The sequence below is a fragment of the Indicator indicator genome, chromosome 20, assembly GCF_027791375.1.
Source record: "Indicator indicator isolate 239-I01 chromosome 20, UM_Iind_1.1, whole genome shotgun sequence".
Classification (NCBI taxonomy): Eukaryota; Metazoa; Chordata; class Aves; order Piciformes; family Indicatoridae; genus Indicator; species Indicator indicator.
Genome location: NC_072029.1, coordinates 5,289,077 through 5,309,548, shown reverse-complemented (window position 1 = coordinate 5,309,548; position 20,472 = coordinate 5,289,077). Strand labels below are relative to the sequence as shown.

At 46.3% G+C, this 20,472-nt stretch overlaps 1 protein-coding gene across 2 annotated transcripts in view; it reads left to right on the top strand.

The window, feature by feature from the left end:
• The window catches only part of NEBL (nebulette), a 299,135-nt gene extending 280,336 nt beyond the window's left edge, over window positions 1-18,799 (top strand). For both annotated transcript variants that reach the window (XM_054390030.1, XM_054390029.1), the window contains 2 exons: window positions 11,968-12,083; window positions 18,091-18,799. In XM_054390030.1, the coding sequence (XP_054246005.1) occupies window positions 11,968-12,083; window positions 18,091-18,267 (293 nt within the window). In that variant the 3' untranslated portion in view covers window positions 18,268-18,799. The remainder of the gene's footprint in view (window positions 1-11,967; window positions 12,084-18,090) is intronic.
• Window positions 18,800-20,472: the final 1,673 nt, after the last annotated feature.

The following is a 20,472-nucleotide window of genomic DNA, read 5'->3' as shown; positions in this document are numbered from 1 at the left end:
AGTAAATGTGAGTTCAGATTGTAGTGGGAGATGTGTGGGTGGTGCACCATGTTAGCATAACCTTCCTCTTGCTAACTCTTTCCATTTGTGAGGAAGCCAAGAGCAAAACCTGTCTAGTCACAGTTTGAGAGGGAATTGCACCTTCCTGTAGTACACTGTGGTCCCACCAGGACCAAGGATGCCTCAGGCTGGATTTCAGACATTTTCTGCCTTCATAAATAATGTGGTTTGGTGTATGAGGACAGGAAAGGTATTTTATACTCTCTTTCTTCAGCTGAGACATGCTGCAGCATGTGGGATGTCAGCTGGCAATAAGGTTGGTTTGTCACCCACAGCAAATCCTGACTGCACCTCACATTCAGAAGCATGGAATTGTTACAGTTGGAAAAGACCTCCAATATCATCAAATCCAACCATCAAACCAACACCACCATGGCCATTAAACCCTGTCCCAAAGTGCTGTGTCCACAGGTTTCCTGAACACCTCCAGGGATGGTGACTCCCCCCCCTCCCTGGGCAGCCTGTTCCAATGCCTGACCACTCTTGCAGCAAAGAAATTTTTCTAATACCAAATCTCAACACCACCAGAGCAGGATGCCTTGTGCTGTGGTTATGTTCCAGGTACAATACCTGTAAGAGAAGTGGAAATATATGTAAGTAGTATGATGCTCCAGTTACCAGCAGATACACAGGCTAAACTCTTTGGACTCCATGGCTGATTCCAAAATAATGGCCTCAAACTGCAACAGGGTAGACTAGACAGTAGGAAAATATTTGTTCACAGCAAGAGTGGTCAGGCATGGGAGAAGGTCCCAGCCTCCTTGCCCTTCTCTGGACAGGCTCCAGCCCCTCAATGCCCTGCCTGTAGTGAGGGGCCCAGAACTGAGCACAGCACTCCAGGTGTGGCCTCAGCAGTGCTGAGCATGGGGGGATGATCACCTCCTGTCCCTGCTGGTTGTTTGATGAGATCCCCTCTCAGTCTGCTCTTCTCCAGAGTAAACAGCCCCAAGTCTCTCATCCTCTCATCATGAAGGAGATGCTGCACTCCTTCAGCATCTTAGTTACTCTCCACTGGACTCTTTCTAGTAGCTCCATGTCCTTCTTGAACTGGGGAGCCCAGACACATTAGGTGTCCTTTTTGTCATTCCATTGTTATTGCTAGCTGGTTAAATGGTGTTAAAAAATAATGGTGCTTGAAAGAGTTGGTTAGGTTAATCATGACACTAACAATTGTTTAGTTTAATCATGGCACTAACATTTGTTTAGTCTGATCATGACACTAACAATTGTTTAGTTTGATCATGGCACTAACAATTTAGTCTGATCATGACACTAACAATTGTTTAGTTTGATCATGACACTAGCAATTGTTTAGCTTAACCATGACACTAACAAATTTGAGTTTAAAGCATTTTATTTTTTCTGTCTCAAGTAATCTTGTGACTAGTGCCACTTTGTTTGCTTCAGGAGTAATTAGGGGCTTTAATATAAAATCAATCAATTTGGTGATTCCCCACCTCATTATATTTTTTCTTTGAAGGGTTTGAAGATTTCACTGTGTGGTTCTTATATCTTTATGATTTAGGTTATGGAAACTTCCTGAGCTTATAATGTTCTGAGTTTGTCACTGACTCCAAGTAGTTCAGAGCTTCACTTCTAATGAGGTCAGTGAGCATGGCAGGTATTTATTAGTGCCCTGTGTGAATTAGGCCACACTCTCAGGTTGTGATTTCAATAGCCTAATTATAGCTGGGGTTTGATATTCCAATTTGCTAACCAATGATGACTCCTGCAATGGATAAGCATGCAGACAAACTGCTGCTTCTGACAGCACCACTGAGAGCAGCAAGCCTGGTAGCTCAGACATCCATGAAAGCTGCCTGACTGATGAGTAAAGGGCAAGAAAAAGAGGGAGAAAAGGAAAAAGCAGAAAGAAAAAGAAAAGAAATGAAGGGAAAGTTGCTGTTACAGGAAAAAATGCCAAGATGCTTTACCATGCTGTTCTCTACTGCCCTAAAAACAGCACTGTTCTGTATCAGGGCTCAGCATCTGCAATCTTCAGGTTAGTGCTTTTTATATGCTTATGCCATCTGACTTATTCCCAGTAAATCTGCTGGTACTGTGCTACTCTTTCTGACCAGGAGAAAAAAAAATAATGAAACTCTACCCTAGATAAGATTTCTAATCAGTTTAGTGTATGTGTTTCCATTTTTCTAGCCTATTGGAAAAGTTAATGCTAAGCAATGGAACTGTAGAGCAGGCTGGGAATTTTTCAGTGCTGTTTCTCAGGAGATAGCAAACTTCTTTCTGGGAGTGCAGCACTTGTGCTTAAGGTCTCAATGCTAAAAAGAGCCATTTTACCCCATTTTGAGGTTTGTTAAGTTAATAGCTTGACATCTCTGAAACAAAGACTCCAGCTTTGTGCTGGGGTATGTTTGAATTTGGAGGGAAAAGTCACATGAATTGGAATAAACACAGAAAATGATAGTTTACCTGAGGTCTTTTGAAATGATTGGCATAAAGCTGTCTTGTCACCTGAGTTTTCAAATGTCTTTTTGCATGGGGTTTTGAGATGTTTATGTTTTCTCTTCATCCCAGTTTGGGGTAGGAGCATTCTTGGCCATCAGTTCTGCACTGGAGAGTTATTCCTGAGGTTTTCCTGGTTTATCTGTGTCTAATGTGTCTGCACTCTTCTGTTTGTCCTACTCATGTCACAGCTTTTTAATGGTGATCTTAAAGGTCTTTTCCTGACCTGAAATAATTCAATGTTCTTTAGAGACTCTCCCCTTGCTCTGTACTTTGAGATGCTGCAGATTTCTGGACCTCACCTCAGCCTCTTCATCTCTGTCTCTGGGCAGGGCTTGCACACTTTGTGAAGTTCTCTGACCCCTGTTTTTATTGTCAATTAAAAAGCTCTTGCTGGCTGCATTAGGCCTAATCTTTGTCTTGTATTAGGCTTAATCTCCCTTCTGGGGAGGGACTTTTTACAAGGGCTTGTAGTGATAGGACAAGGGGGAAAGGCTTTAAGATGGAAGAGGGCAGATTTAGAGTATTAGGAAGAAATTCTTTGCAGTGAGGGTGGTGAGACACTGGAACAGGTTGTCCAGGAAGGTCATGGATGCCCCCTTCCTGGAGGAGTTCAGGGCCAGGTTGGATGAGGCCACCTGGGCTGGTGGGAGGTGTCCCTGCCCATGGCAAGGGGATTGGAACCGGATGACCTTTAAGGTCCCTTCCAACCCAAACCATTCTAGGATTCTAACTTCACTGTGACTTTTTTTAAATGCTGTGGAGATGTAGGATGCAAGTCAATTGAGCAGTGCATGCCACATGCTAAGCAGGAGCATTCTGCATTACATGAGGTGCCTTATTTGGAGCTGGATGCTGGAATATCTGGAGGGAAGCATCTGTGAGATGCTTGTCAGGTTTTGGGTTTTTTGTGGTTTGAACTGCAAGGGAGTTTGCACAGAAGTAAGGTGCTTGGTGTGCCTTGGGGCAGCAGTTTGATGCCTTCTGCTATCTGTGGCCTTGGTTGCTTGGTCTTGACTGCTTCCTTGCACTGCATCTATCCCTGGTCTGATTTTTTGCTGAGCTGACTTTGACCCAATGCCAGCTGGCCCCAGGACAAACCAACTGTTGGCCAAGGCTGAGCCCATCAGCAGTGGTGATAGTGCCTCAGGGGTGACATATAACAAGGGCAAAAAGTTCTGTGCAATTGCAGCTGGAGAGGACTGAGGAGATGTAAGCACTAGAACAGGCTGCCCAGAGAGGTTGTGGAGTCTCCTTCTCTGGAGCCTTTGCAGCCCTGTCTGGATGTGTTCCTGTGTGACCTGTGCTGGATTCTCTGGTCCTGCTCTGGCAGGGGGGTTGGACTCAATCTCCAGAGGTCCCTTCCAACCCCTAACATCCCATGAGCCTGTGAGTCCAACCAGTATCCAACCCTAGCAAGTCTGGAGCTAAACCATGTCCCTCAGCTCCACCTCTCTGCTTCTTTGAAAGGAGATGGATGATAAGGCTGTGTCCTGGCTCTGGTGCAACTTTTGTGCTCCTCAGCAAATGGACAGCTGGATCATCCTCTTACTGGAATGAAGCACATAAATATTCTCTTTCTTTTTACTTCCTGCTCTCTCATCTTGTTTTTCTTACCAAATGTTGCAATGTTCTTAGAGACTTCTCTGAAGTCTTAGTATCCTGGTAGGTAAAACATGAGTCAAGACAACATCAGCACAGAAAGCAGAAGAAATGCTTAAATCTGTCTGGTGCCTGTAAGAGTAAATGAAGTGATGATAATTTTACACCTGGTCCAGTCAGTGTATTGTAACCAATTGCAAACATGCAGCAGGTAGCAGTTGGGATCCCTTGGTTTTGACCCTGAATTATCAAGTTTCTGCTGACTGATAAAGAATTTGTGTGGCTATGATAAAACACTTGGAACTTGTCCTTCAAATGATTTTTTTTTTTTAGCATAAACTCTTTTTCTTGCCTTGTAGTTATACAATGCTCTCTTAATTATTGCTTTCCTGTTGCCACAGTCTGATCTTTTTCTTTCCCAGCCCTTCTCCAAGCACACCCTGATCAGTACACACTCTGCAGACCCCATGGTTGGTGCTCTACTATCATTCTTTCAGCTGCTTCTTTTTCATGAAGGCTTTCTCCCAGCTTGTTTTTTCTCGTGTTCATTCAGTTTTCTCTTTTTTTTTTCTCTGGGTAAGGCCATCAAGGTATAGTAAGAGAAATAGGATAACTCTTCTCCTTCAAGTAAGTCATTTAAAATGAGTATCTGGCTGGCTTGGTAAGTGGGACAAGAAAAAGGACAAGTTTTGATACATCAGAATGCATCTGGTCCAGTCTTAATGCAACAAGAAAAAACATCCACCTGTACTTCTGGGAGCTGGTCAGCCCTCAGCTCCCTCACCAATGAATCTGGCTTCAGCTAAATGAATTGCATGTTTCACCACTGGTTTATTGTTCCCTTAGGCTAACTAAAGCCATCGCTTTTGCTGCTGCTGCTGCTGCTCTCAATGATGTTATAGAGCTTTATACTTTGCTCTGAGGCAAAAGAGTGCAGCAGACTCTGGGCCATGATGATGAAGGGAAGTCGAACTCTCTTTCTGCATCATTTATTCTCACCTTGAATTATCTCTGTCTCACCAGAAACACAGCTCAGATCTGCTGTGTCTTCATTAATCATAGAATCCTCAAATGGTTTGGGTTGGAAGGGACCTTAAAGATCATCCAGTTCCAACCCCCCTGCCATGGGCAGGGACACCTCCCACCAGCCCAGGTTGCTTAAGGTCTCATCCAACCTGGCCTTGAACATCTCCAGGGAGGGGACATCCACAACCTCCCTGGGCAGCCTGTTCCAGTGTCTCACCACCCTCACTGCAAAGAATTTCTTCCTAATATTCACCCTGAATCTTCTCCCTTCCAGTATAAATCTGCTTATTTATGTGATTCCCAAATTACCTTCCAAGCAGACAACAATCTGGAAATTTCTTTGATATTTTTTCATCATGTTTTGCAGCCCTACTGCAGTATTCTTAGAATGGGGGGAAAAAATGATGAAATTATTCAAACAAGTGTCTTCAACACTAATACATCCTGGTCTCTATGCTCATATAGATGACACCTAACTAAATAACTGGAAGGTAATTAGCAAACCTAATCCTAGAAATCCCTTCTTTCTGTTTGTGTGGCATCTTTGTGTACCACTTCAGCCTCTAATGCTTCCCAGGATTTCTGCTGCTTTGGGAGAAATGCTTTCTTTCCCTGGGCCTGTGGTATCCATTTTGGCAGGTAAATTAGCAACCAGGTTTGCTGAGACAGTTTGACAGAATTCTTCCAGCTTGCAAGAAGCTGATTGCAAAGGAGGAAAGGATGTCTCAGCCCTGCTGCTGACAGTTGTCACAGAGGTGGGAGGCATGGGTTACCCTCCCCAAAATACTCCCCTGGATTTGGAGGCTGACTGTCAGTAGGCTTGCTGCCTCAAGCTGACAGGGGGTGACTGGTAGGAATTGAGAAGGATCTGTTTTGGGGAGAGAAGGACTTGAGGGTAAAAGGTTTCTGACAGGGTCTTTACTGCTTTTTGAAAGAAGAAATGGACTTTCAGAGTGCCTGAGAGCAAAAACTGCCAGCCCTTTGTTGCTACAGGATGGGCAGGGTGCTGACTGCTCAGGGACCAGTTGTTGGCCACAGAGATGAGCAGAGGGCTGGAACACCTCGATGGTGGGCACAGGCTGGGAGAGTTGGGGCTCTTCAGGCTCTGGGGTCACCTTGGAACAGCCTTCTGGTACCTACAAGAAAGCTGGGGGGAGCCTTTTTACGAGGCCTTGTACTGACAGGCTGAGAGGGAATGGACTAAAACTTGAGGAGGACAAATTTAGACTGGAGATGAGGAAGAAATTCTTTGTGGTGAGGGTGGTGAGACACTGGAACAGGTTGCCCAGGGAGGTTGTGGATGCCTCCTCCCTGGAGATGTTCAAGGCCAGGTTGGATGAGGCCTTAAGCAACCTGGGCTGGTGGGAGGTGTCCCTGCCCATGGCAGGGGGGTTGGAACTGGATGATCTTTAAGGTCCCTTCCAACCCAAACCATTTGAGGATTCTATGATTAATGAAGACACAGCAGATCTGAGCTGTGTTTCTGGTGAGACAGAGATAATTCAAGGTGAGAATAAATGATGCAGAAAGAGAGTTCAACTTCACTTCATCATCATGGCCCAGAGTCTGCTGCACTCTTTTGCCTCAGAGCAAAGTATAAAGCTCTATAACATCGTTGAGAGGAGCAGCAGCAGCAAAAGCAATGGCTTCAGTTAACCTAAGCTGTGCTGAGTTTTGAACTCATGTGATCAATTTACTCTGCTTGCTTCTGTGGCCTGACTTAGCTTTGGCCTGGTGATGAGTCAGGCAATTGAGGCTTGATGGCAAAACCTTTGATTAAATGATGTTTTTCTCTATTTTCCCCTGAAGGGCTGCATCTGGTCATGTAGGAAAGGCTTCTAACAACACTGAAACATAAATGATGTGATGAACTGCTTAGGACTATTCACTTAATGCATGATAATCCTCTGAAGGTGATAATGAGCAACACTTCTCTGATGATTAAACTGCTTTCAAATGTCTTTGTACTCATATGTCATTAGAATGAGCCTGGCACTTCTGCACCATCCATTATTCATCATCTTCCTGTGTTGCATCTTGACTGTGTATCACTGTAATTTCACTCAGGTAACAAAGCAATCTATTCCTTGCAACAGTTTGAAACACCTTTTCCCAAATCAGAAGTGCCCTTAGTTAAACACTCAGTGTTACTTAGCAAGCAAAACTAGAAGTGGGGAGATTCAGGTTGGATGTTAGGAAGAAGTTTTACACCATGAGGGGTGGTGAGAGACTGGAACAGTTTGCCCAGGGAGGTGGTGGAAGCCTCATCCCTGGAGGTTTTTGCAGCCAGGCTGGATGTGGCTGTGAGCAACCTGATCTAGTGTGAGGTGTCCCTGCCCATGGCAGAGGGGTTGGAACTGGATGATCCTGGGGGTCTGTTCCAACCCCAACAATTGTGTGAAGTTCTCAGGGAAGCTGTGCTCTGGATTCTGTGCAGCTGCTCCTCTGCATAGTGAGCAGAACCAATCTGAGTGCTGGTGGAAGGGCAGCATCACCCAGGATGGGACTGGCTGATCCTTGAGGTCCCTTCCAACCCTAACAATTCTGTGATTCTATGATTCTAAGTATGGCAGAGAAAAAAAAAAAAGCACATCCTAAAAGGTAATTGTATACTTAGTGCATTTAAATATGCTAATGAAGACTAAATGGGTGCTTTAAGGAAAAAAAGGTTGTCGAAATCAGTGGTGTTGGGAAAGCAGAGCAGGTAGGACGCCTGGCTGGAAGCACAAGGTTGTCCAGCAGATCCAGGGAGGTTCTCCTCCCCCTCTACTCTGCCCTGCTGAGACCTCCCCTGGAATATTGCATCCAGTTCTGAGCTCCCCAGTTCAAGAGGGACAGGGATCTGCTGGAGAGAGTCCAACAGAGAGCTACCAGGATGCTGAAGGGACTGGAGCACTGCCTGGTGAGGAGAGGCTGAGAGCCCTGCAGGTGTGCAGTCTGGAGAGGAGAAGACTAAGAGGGGATTTAGTAAATGTTTCTAAATTGCTGAGGGCTGGGGGTCAAGAGGGAGGGGACAGCCTCTGCTCAGATGCACCCTGGGATAGGGCAAGGAGCAATGGATGTAAACCACAGCACAGGAGGTTCCACCTCAACATGAGGAGGAACTTCTTGACTGTGAGGGTCCCAGAGCACTGGAGCAGGCTGCCCAGAGAGGTTGTGGAGTCTCCTTCTCTGGAGACTTTCAAGACCCATCTGGATGTGTTCCTGTGTGACCTGAGCTGGACCAGAGGGTTCTGCTCTGGCAGGGGGGTTGGCCTTGATGATCCTCGAAGGTCCTTTCCATCCCCTGTGAGCCTGGGATCCTGTGACCTTACTGAAATAGTTCAGCAAACATTTTCTTAGTAATCCTTTTTTGCATGCATCTATTGAGCTGGTAAGAAGCTGTCATAGTTTTCAGAGCAGACAGAGGTAGTATTTTACCCCCTCCAAAGGAAAGTAAAATAAAGAGGCAGTCACACAGGATTGGAAAGAGTTGGAAGTAAATTGGAAGTGCTATTCACAACTATATACAGAAAGCACAAAACACCCAAATTCATTCACCCTCAGCCCATTCCTTTGACCTGGGCTTACCACAACCTCTTTAAGCCAACAACCTTTTCAAAAACCTCTCCCACTGAGGCCAAAACTCCAGGCCTCCAATCCTCCCCCCCCCATTACCATGCTTCTCTGCAGCCCCCATACCAAACCAATGTGGTGCAGGAAAAAATTTGCCTTGGCAGCTCCTGGCCCCAGTTAGGCTGCTCTGGACCCCAGTTGGTAGCATTGCCAAGGCCAAACCAGTCCTCAACTCCCCTGCAAGGAGATAACATCCTGCATGTCCTCCTGGGAGCAGAGAAGGGAGGGGGAAAGGACAGACCAAGCAGAAATGGTTGGGGTTTGTAGGGATGCAGGATTTATGGGATAGAAGAAACAATTTACACTTTCCTGGTCCGTCCCTGGACCTGTCTGGACCTCTGCTACTCTGTGGTTCTTAAAGGCTTACAGCCTCAGCCTGTGACAAGGACAGAGTATTATTAGGATCTATACAGGGATGTTGATGGTGGTTTTCTGCTTTTTCTTGTGTCTTTTCACAAGCCCTGGGTCCTTCTCTTCCCAGAGAGAGAGATTGCTCATTGGGGTGGGCTGCCCAGGGAGGTGATGGGGTCAGTGTCCCTGGAGGTGTGTGAGAAAAGCCTGGATGAGGCACTTAGTGCCATGGTCTGGTTGATTAGATAGGGCTGGGTGATGGGTTGGACTTGATGAGTTTGGGGGTCTCTTCCAACCTGCTTGATTCTGTGATTGTGAGCCCCATTAAATCCTACATTATCTTTGCTCTTTTTTGAATTTGTCTCATGGTCATTCCAGAACTGGTTCTGCACTTCTTAGCAAGCCCATGAGATTTGTCTCAGAAAGCATCAGGCTGTGAGACTGGCTTCATATTTGAAGAGGTTTTTTGACTCCTGGTCTCCATGGGCTCCATCTCCTGTAGGAGATGACTTTTGTCACAAGAGTTAAGCAGAGCACTGGATACACTGACCACTTGAAGAAGTGGAACAGGCTGCCCAGGGGGGTTGTGGAGTCTCCCTCTCTGGAGATATTCAAAACCCACCTGGATGTGTTCCTGTGTGACCTGCTCTAGGGACCCTGCTCTGGCAGGGGGGTTGGACTGGATGAGCTTTGGAGGTCCCTTCCAGCCCCTGACATTCTGTGGTTTGAGGGAATGGAACTAAAGGAGACAGTCTTGAGCCATGAGGGTGTGATCAAATTGCCACTATCAGTGGCTGAAGCTGATGGCAAAAGTCAGTAGATTAATGCAGCCCCTAACATTCTATGATGCTGTGAAGTATCAACAGAAATGCTTTGTGTTTTCAAAGCAGCTAAATGGATTGCCAGTTGAACTAATAAAATCCTGGTCAGTAAGAGTAGGAGATGGGCTGATAACCTCCATAAACCCCACAAATCTTTCTTCTCAGTGTGCATGAGTGTCTTGCAAATGATGCACAGATGTATGGTGACTTAGATCAGATTTCTGAAATGCACTTCAAGCTGAATTTTGCTTTAAAAATGCTTCTTGGACTTGCTGGGGAGATATTGGATAGTCACCAATGCTGTGCTTATTTCTCAGGTTTTTGATCAAACACATTTTTAACACATTCTGTTGTGACCTGTTGCTGCAGTAGGATGCTTGAGCAGCTGGTAAAGGGTTTCCAAATGCTTTCCTAGTAAGCAATAGAGGTGAGGAGTGCTTGTGGATTGTACTAATGCTCTCAACAGCTCTTGGTGCATTAAAAGTCAGCATACTAATGATTGGCCTTTGGGACTGTTAAAATGTAAATAACATGTGTGAATGAGATGGAGCAATAAATAAATCAGTCAGTTTGCAGTGACCCCAGGCTGGGTGGCTGTGTCGATCTGCTAGGGGGTAGGGAAGCTTTACAATGCTATCTGGACAGGTGAGACCTATGGACCAAGGCTCATTGGATGAAGTTCAACAAAGCCAAGAGCCAGGTGCTGCACCTGGGTCACAACAACCCCATGGGAAGCTCCAGACTTGGGGATGTGTGGCTGGAAAGCTGCAGCTTGGAGAGGGACCTGGGAGTATTGGTTGACAGTTGATGGAACATGAGGCAGCAGTGCCCAGGGGGCCAAGAAAGCCAATGGCATCCTGGCTTGGGTCAGAAGCAGGGTGGGCAGCAGGGCAGGGAGGAGATCATCCTCCTGTGCTCAGCACTGGGGAGGCCACAGCTGCAGTGCTGTGTTCAGCTCTGGGCCCTCCCTGCAGGAAGGACCTTGAGGGGCTGGAGCCTGTGCAGAGCAGGGCAGGGAGGCTGGAGAAGGGCCTGGAGCCCCTGGGCTAGAGGAGGGGCTGAGGGAGCTGGGGGTGTTGAGGCTGGAGAAGAGGAGGCTGAAGGAGACCTCAGTGCTCTCTCCAGCTCCCTGAAGGGAGGTTGCAGTGCCAGGAGCAGAGGAAATGTTTCCAAGCTGCCCCAGGGGAGGTCCAGGCTGGATGTTAGGAAATCTTTCTTCCCTGGAAGGGTTCTCAGCCATTGGAATGTTGTGCCCAGGGCAGTGCTGGAGTCACCATCCCTGGAGGTGTTCAAGCAATGTGTGGAGCTGGTGCTTAGGGACATGGTTTGGTGTTGAGCCTGCAGTGCTGGGTTGGTTGAGAGTTCGTCTTGGATGAGCTTGAAGATCTCTTCCAACTGGATATATTCTGTGAATTGGGTGGTTGGAGGAAGATACTAAAAGAGGTGAAGTTGGAAAGAGTTCAGTAAGCATTGATCTCTGTGTTTGGCAATGAATGTTGTTGGAATCAGAATAAACTAAGAAAGGCAGCTGTGGGCTCATGTTTTTCACATTTCTGACTCTTTCTGTGGATCTCAGTCTTTTTTTTTGTTCATAGCCTAATAAAGAAGAGTTAGTTTGCAATGAGTTAGGAGCTGATTGTAGAGAATTTCTACTGAAACATTTCAAAACTGCATAAGTAGATAACTTTTTTTTCCCCATCAGTCTTTCCTTACATGATATTTAGTGCCACCATCTCTGGCAGGATGAAAGTTAATTTAGTGGTGTCTCAAGCTTTTGTGTGCCATTTTCTGATCAGAATTCTACAGTAAGCTTCTCCAGCCAATCTTGATAGCGTTTGTGGATATATTGCTATAGCTTTGGCTACCTTTATGTCTGATTCAACCTATGGAAAGCCTTAAGTGGTGTGTGGAAGTTGTTCTGAAGTGTTTCCTGAAGAGCAATTGTTATTTACAGTTTCTCCAAAGTGCTAGAGAAGGACTTTCTTTTAAACTTGCATTAATGTGTCTCTCTTTCCTTAACCCACAGCCCCTGTTCTCCCTGGGGCATATCAGCAAAGCCAGTCCCAAGGATATGGATACATGCACCAGACCAGTATGTCATCCATGAGGTCCATGCACTCACAGCCTCATTCAGCAAGTCTGGTGAGTACTGGATTGAGAGAACACTTCTGTTTGGTAAGCAACATCACCAGCTGCTGTGACATCTCTTAAACAGGAGGGAATTTGGCTCCTTGAATGGTAGGGTTGGACTCTGCTGACAGTTCTAGTCCATGGTGCCTTGTATCAGAAAGATTAAGTGACTGAGGGCAGTGGCAAGAACTTTTATAGAATCAGAGAATCAGTCAGGGTTGGAAGGGACCACAAGGATCATCCAGTTCCAACCCCCCTGCCATGGGCAGGGACACCTCACACTACATCAGGCTGGCCAGAGCCTCATCCAGCCTGGCTGCAAACACCTCCAGGGATTGAGCCTCAACCACTTCCCTGGACAACCCATTCCAGGCTCTCACCACTCTCATGCTGAAGAACTTCTTCCTCATGTCCAGCCTGAATCTCCCCACTTCCAGCTTTATTCCATTCCCCCCAGTCCTGTCACTAACTGATATCCTAAAAAGTCGCTCCCCAGCTTTCTTGTAGCCCCCTTCAGATCCTGGAAGGCCACAAGAAGGTCACCTCGGAGCCTTCTCTTCTCCTGACTGAACAGCCCCAACTCTCTCAGTCTGTCCTCATAGCCCCAGACTGGGCTAGCCTGGTTATTGTTGGTGGGGGGGGAATTTCAGCTCACACCGACACAGAGAGGAGCTCCAGCCCTCTGCTCATCCTGGTGGCCTTTCTCTGGACACCTTCCAGCATGTCCGTATCCCTCTTGTAACAGAGGCTCCAGAACTGGACACAGTACTCCAGGTGTGGTCTCAGCAGAGCTGAGCAGAGGGGGAGAATCACCTCCCTTGACCTGCTGGCCACACTTCTCCTGATGCAGCCCAGGCTCTGGTTGGGTTTCTGGGCTGCAGGTGCACCTTGACAGCTCATGTTGAGCTTCTCATCCACCAGCACCCCCAAGTCCCTCTCCTCAGGGCTGCTTTCCAGCCAGTCACTGCCCAGCCTGGATTTGTGCTTGGGATTGCCTCAACACAGAATGCATTAAAACAATTATTTATGATCTCCAGCAGGCAGAGAAAGAACTGAATCTTTTAGCTGCTAAACCAAACAGTAAATGCTTGGACAGTATTTCACAGGCTGAGCTTTGATGTTGTGCTCTGTGTGGATCCAGGCTCCTAGCACTGTCTGAAAGCCACCGATCCTCCCTGGTTACATTTATGTAAACTGTTTTGGCTTGCTGATTCACTTCTAGCAGGCTTTGTGCCTCTCCCTGTCACCCATCTCTGCTTGTTTAAAGCTAGCTCAGACTCTACTGGTGTAACCATTCTAGTTCAGCAGAACAGTCATGCACCCACCCATGCCTGATCCAAGTGGAGAAGGACATGGAACTGTTGGAGCTGGTCTAGAGGAGGCCTTGAAGATGATCAGAGGGCTGGAGAACCTCCCCTGTGGGGACAGGCTGAGAAAGTTGGGTCTGTTCAGCCTGGAGAAGAGAAGGCTCTGGGGAGACCTGAAAGCAGCCTTCCAGCATCTGAAGGGCATTGCAGGGGAGCTGGGGAGGGACTTTTTACTGGGCCTTGTAGTGATAGGATGAAGGGAAAAGGCTTTGAACTGGGAGAGGGCAGATTTAGACTGGAGATTAGGAAGAAATTCTTTGCAGTGAGGGTGGTGAGACACTGGAACAGGTTGCCCAGGGAGGTTGTTGGTGCTTCCTCCGTGGAGGTGTTCAAAGCCAGGAGCAACCTGGTCTAGTGGAAGGTGTCCCTGCCCATGGCAGGGGGTTGGAACTGGATGATCTTTAAGGTCCCTTCCAACCCAAACCATTCTATGAATCTATGAATCTACACTGCTAGGAGACCAGAATAAACTTTATCATGAAACTGTGGCCACAGTCATGAAGTTCTTAATTGTGGTGGATGAGAACATAAAGCTGGAGTGAATATTTCATTTTCAAAGCAACTGGTTGTGGAAGGAGAGCTGAATGGGAGTGTCCAGCTGGGGGGTTTAGGAGGTTGAGCTTCGATTTTCTTTCTGAACTCTTTCTATATAAAGTTCAGTTTATCTTGTTTTGAATCATATCACTGCCTAGAGATTTTGTAGTTCAGTCTGCCCATGGAGGTGGTTGAGTCACCATCCCTGCATGTGTTTAAAATCCATGAAGGTGTGGTGCTTGGGGATGTGACTTAGTGGTGGACTTGGTAGAGTAGGGTTGATGGTTGGACTGGATGATCTTGGAAGTCGTTTCCAGTCTAAATGATTTTATGATTTCTATGATTCTACATTAAAAACATTGACTTGTAACTAAATGTTGACCTCTTTTGAATGGCTGTGTATTTACTGTCACCTATTCCAGAGCCCAAGAAGCATTCAATTGTGAACCAAACTTAGGCCTTGTTGAGCTGAAAGCAAAACGTTTTCAAGATTGGCTGAAACTTGTGTTTTTCTTTAGGGCTGCAACTCCATGGGATCTGATATTGTAAAGACCATGGTGTTCTGGGAGGTTTGGGTGCTTTCAGGCTCAGGTGGCTGAGGAGGCTAACTTGCTGGGAAGCCTGGGATCCAGATACCTCTTCCTCTGGACACCTGCGTGACAGCTGCGAGGCAGCTGACTCTGGAATTAATTTCCAAAGATGTTGCAAGGAACTTGTGGAGCTGGCTGCTTTCCACAAGTCCACAAAGTGGGAGACTTGGAAGCCTGCCAATCCCTCCTGCCAGTTTGTTGCACTGTTATCAAATCAGATCCCCCAAAAGCCAGAGTGTCCTCACCTCTTTAGATAACTAAACTGGGTAGGAAAACCAAACCCAGGTTGCAAACTGGCTTTCCTTGATGGCTGTTCTATGTGAAGGACGTTGCAACAGGTACATTTCCTTGCAAGGAGCAAGAGATATAAAGTGGTAGATGAAGAGGAAATGCACATCTGTCAGCTAACATCTGGCTGGGGAGCTGGGAATACCAGAGCTGGGGTTCAGTGCTTCATAAGCACTTGACTTACTGCTCTGTCTAAGCCATAGCTGGCAGATAGACCTTCGAGGAGGTGGGAGATGACTATTGGACTGTTTAACAAAACCCCAACCTTTTGTTGTGCCTTTTTGTGCTCCCAGTACCTGCCACACTCACTGCTGACAGAGGAATAATTCACTAAAATGCATTTTAAACCTCCCTGCTTTGAGTCCTTTAAGCATTGTAATTCTCAATTCTATAGCCCAGGCTACACTCTGAAGTGATAATTAGGCATTAAACACTAACAGGATTATTATGGAGATTTCTCCTGACAGCCATTTAGCACCCAATTAGGTGTTAAGGCCATATATTTAGGTTTCTCACAGCAGTATTTAGGGCCCTAATCAATTTTTTTTTCCTGGTTTAAAAGTTTGATATTACCAGTTTGTCTTCACAGCTGTGCCACCACAACGAGGTGGTTGAGCTGCCTTAAAGCAGACAGCAGTGGCAAGTCCTGTACCATGATATTTTTAAGGGTGAGGTGAGCATCCTTCTGGGTAAGCAAAGACTTCTCTGCTTTCCACTTGTTAGTTTGATAGAACATTTAATTTCTACCCCCAGACTTTGCCCAATAGAGGAGAAATAAAAGTGTGGCTCAGAGGAAAATCTGTTCTCTGCCTTATACCAGATCTGGACTTGCTGCTGTGTTTCCTAAATGGACTTTTTTCTTTTTCTTTTTATTTTTCTTTTTTTTAAGAAATTGTTTAAAGGACTAAATACTGCTGGGGTTGTTGTAATTGTAGATTTTTCATTGGTTTGTGGGTTTTTTTTTTTGGAGTTAAGTGATGAAGAAAGTGGAACAGGCTGAGGGAGCTGGGGCTTTTGAGCTTGGAGGAGAGGAGCCTGAGGGGTGCCCTCATTGCTGGTGATAAAGACGTGCAGGGCAGAGTCAGGAGGATGGAGCCAGGCTCTGCTCAGTCATGTCCAATGAGTGCAATGGGTGCAAGGTGGAGCAGAGGAGGTTCCATGTGAACAGAAGCAAAAACTTTTTCACTGTGAGGATGCTGGAGCCCTGGAGCTGCCCAGAGAGGTTGTGGAGTCTCCTCTGGAGACATTCAAAACTTGCCTGGACACATTTCTGTGTGACCTGCTCTAGGTGATCCTGGCAGAATTTCAGACCATTTCCTCTCGTTCTATCACTTGATATTAAGGAGAAGAGACCAAACCCCCACCTCCTTCCAACCTCAGTGTCCTTCTTATACTGGGGGCCAAAAACTGAACCTGGTATTCGGGATACAGCCTCACCAGTGCTGAGTGCAGGGGGACAATCACACCCCTATTCACAGGCTCACAGGATGTTAGGGGTTGGAAGGGACCTCTGAAGATCATCCAGTCCAACCCCCCTGCCAGAGCAGGACCAGAGAATCCAGCACAGGTCACACAGGAACACATCCAGATGGGGCTGGAAAGTCTCCAGAGAAGGAGACTCCACAACCGCTCTGGGGAGAGCTGGCAGCTGGCCACACTATTCCTGATACAAGGCAGGATGCTGGTGGCTTTCCTGGCTACCTGAGCACACTGCTGGCTCATCTTTGGATGGCTGCCATCCTGCAGCACCTTCACATGCTGTGGTTCACAGTGTTTAGGGCAGCAACATTGCAAGGCATGGCAGAGAACAATCATACAGAGCAAGAGTCAGACACAGTTCAGAGCAGGCTTGTCAGGACAGGCAGTGGTCTCCAGGTTTGACCAGGAGTTGATCTCTCTGTGGTGTGTAGGAAGGTAATGATGTCTTGGCTTAGAGTGGACAGAGGACTCTGGGATTCTTTTATCTGAGTATGCAAAACTGGCTTTTCATACAAATTATTTCTGCAGACTTTTTTTCTCATTAGATAATAATATGTTCCTAATGCTTAGTTTGGGGTAGAATCCTAATGAAATGAAGGACACTCAATGAGATGGCAAAGTTAATGACCTGAATGAAGGCTCTGTTTCTTTTCTGTAGTGAGGAGACAGGAGAAGCTTAAAAACTTCCCAAAAGGGAATCATGCAAACAGGGAGCAGAAGCACAGCCAGCCCTGGCTGGATGTAATGAACTGTTATATGAAACAACAGTTGGAGCATCTCAGGAGGCAGTGAATGGCTTGAAGTCTGCTTGTGTGAGGACTTGATCTTAGAAAGAAATTCTTCACAGACAGAGAGGTTGGCCATTGGGATGTGCTGCCCAGGGAGGTGGTGGGGAAGACGTCCCAGGAGGTGTCTAAGAAAAGCCTGAATGAGGCATTTAGTGCCATGGTCTGGTTGGTTAGTTAGGGTTGGGTGATCAGTTGGACTTGATCTTGGAGGGCTCTTTCAACCTGCTTGATTCTGTGACTTTGGACAACGTAGGTTCACATGCTGGTGCTCAGAAGAAGGAGCTGGACTCACTGTATGTTTGGTGGGGTTGTATCAGTGTGAGAGCTGAAATCCCCCCCACTGACAATAACCAGGCTAGCTCAGTCTGGAAGCAAATGCAAACTGTATTTACAAGCAGATCTACAATCTAGGATGAAATGCAATGAATATGTACAAACAGACACAATTCACAACATTCAGAAATATATACAATCAACAGAAAAGCTCCCTTTGCTTCCCCCCACAAGGGGCCTCCTCCCCCCAAACCCCCCTGGCAGAAAGCAGAGTTAAAAAGCAGAGAGGCTGTTAACTTAGCTCACCAAGGTCAGTGTGTTATCTTCAACCAGAAGAGAAGAAGCAGCAGCAGCCAGACAGCCCAGCAAGGAAGTGAACTCAGACCCTGACTGCCCTGACTTTGTTTTGAGTAGTGAGTGGTTCTCAAACATTTCTATCTATCCAATGGAAGTGTTTAGAACAATCAGTATTTTGCTTTCTTACACCCAGTAGTGACTTATTGACATTCTCTAACCTTCTCTGCTTGACCTTTGAGAAGAAAAATTAAAAAGACAGCTTTAAACCATCACAAGGGTAGAGGGTGTGCTCTTTCCTCTCAGCAGGTAACTAACTCAGGATTTCTCTCTTGCTCGCTCCCTCTGTCTTTTTTCCCCCTGCTCTTTGAAACTTTCACAGCCTTTGTTTTCTCTCCTTCCACAGAGGACATACAGAGCTATGTACGACTACAGTGCTCAAGATGAAGATGAAGTTTCCTTCAGGGATGGTGATTATATTATCAACGTGCAACCCATCGATGATGGCTGGATGTATGGTACTGTTCAGAGAACTGGGAAAACAGGGATGCTTCCAGCTAATTATATTGAGTTTGTTAACTAATTTTTGTTTCTAGTCCTTGGAGCTTTATTATGATTTACTCAAAATCTAACCTTTTAGAAGAAGTCAGAAGGATCTTTCGAGAATCCATGTTCATTACTTCACCACTGCTATAACAGTCTGCACTCTCCCTCAGCATTCAGTTTAGAGCCCTTTAAAGATAAACAATCAGCAAGAAGCTCAGAGCTTTGGCAACAGCATTGCTTATAACAGTGCTCCCTCAAAATGAAAATCATACATGGAAGCCTGCTGGTGTCAATCCTGTAAAGATTTCAGGCAATTAGCTGCAAAGGGGAAACAACTTCTCCCTGCACCTCCAAGACATGACTTCTCTTTGTGGTAACAACCACAAAATTGATTCACTTCTTATGGCACTCTGAAGTCACAGGTGGTTAACACACAAAGTTTGAACCCCATCTTCAAGTTATCAGGAAGGTGTTTAGTGTTTGAGCAGTTAGCATACTAAGAAAGAAGTGCTGAGCAGATAATTCTATCACTTGAATTAATGACAACTAATATGCTAATGAAAAAAAAGAATCCAAGAAGTGAGAACCCCTACTGCCCAGCAGCCTCACACTGAACAGGTCTATTTTAACAACAAACAGTTCCTGACTCTTGCAGACCCTCATTTCTTACTGGTTTACTCCTTGTTTCTTATTTCCAACAGCCAAGTCTTCTGTCAGCTTTGCTTGCTTCCCAGTCCATCACAGACTCATAGAATGGTTTAGGTTGGAAGGGACCTTAAAGATCATCTAGTTCCAACCCCCCTGCCGTGGGCAGGGACAATCTCCCACTAGACCAGGTTGCTTTGTCCATCAGCTAGGTGCATGCCCAGATTCATGGTTCTTTGGCCTCTTTTCCACAGACAATTCCTTGCAAAGACTATCTAGAGTCTAAAACCTGTCAACTCTTCTGTTTCCTTCTACTGACCTTCAGCATTTCAATAGAAACTTCCATTAGGGCAATGTACAACCAATACTTCACGTTGGTTCCTTTACCTCCCCCTGTCCTGCTGTAAATAAGTGCCCCGTGTGGAGCCGCGGTGCTGTGCAGTCACACGAAGCCTGCAGTTCCCCCCCTCCAGGTAGCTCGCTTAATGGCTGCTTTCCTGATGAGCTGATGCACCCACCCCTGCTGCAGAAACACCTGCACCTCCCCTGAGGAGTGGAGGAGAGCTCTGGTTGCTGTAGTGCATTGCAGCTCGATGGCCTCTTGCTTCCCTTGGTGTGATGCCACAGAGGGTTACCGGACACTTGCCAAGGGACTGGTGATGGAGAGAAGCTCTGTTTTCTTTTACTGGCTTAATCACATCACAGACACTGAAGGGAAAAGTGACCAAGCAGAAGTCTAATCACATATTCTATGCCATCATGCTTCAGTTTAGCCATCTGTAGAAAACAGTAAACCTGTTTTGCTGACAAACCTTCACATATGCTGTTTGGTGTCCATTAACCTCTGATGAGAATTGAGAGATCCATGTCTTGGGCTGTGAGGCTGAAGATCAAATAACTGGTGACATAATGGACCTGTAAGAGGGACTGTGTCAGCAAGCTGGGGTCACAGGGAAGCTGCTTTTGCTTTGCCTGGGTGTCAGGAGGCTTCTGTGTTCCTTCACAGGGAGAAAGCTTCTGTGTTCCTTCATAGGGAGGAGGCTTCTGTGTTCCTTCCCAGGGAGAAACTCTGGGAGGAAGGACAAAAGAGTTAAAGATCCATCTGGGAATTTCTGTGGATGCATACGTGTGTAAGGAGGAAAATGGTTTTGCATCATTTATGGTGTTCAGCCATGTGCTAGAGAAGTTAATTTTGGAGCAGCTCTCAGAACGTGGAGCCTGCTGCTGGCTTTCTTCCATCTCTGAAGTGTTTAAAGCAGAATTTAATTACAGAGTTTGCAGACAATTCTCTCTGTCTCATTTCACAAAACAAGCAAGCCTTTGAAGAAGCAAGAAGGCAGGCAGTATGGGTTTGTTCTAGCAACTGAAAGCTGCCAGTGCAAACACCTCTGGTCCTACTTTTGCATACAATTAGGAATTGGAAAGCTTATGCCATTTTTTTTTTTTGAGGTGCTGCTAACACAGGGCTGATCCCAGCTGTGGAGCAGCGTGGAATCAACTGCATTACACAAACCTAAAGCAGTGCCCATGCTGTTGGAACAGCCTCTGCCTTCTTAGCAGCTGCCTAATTTCAAAGCTAAAGCTGGCCAGGAGCATC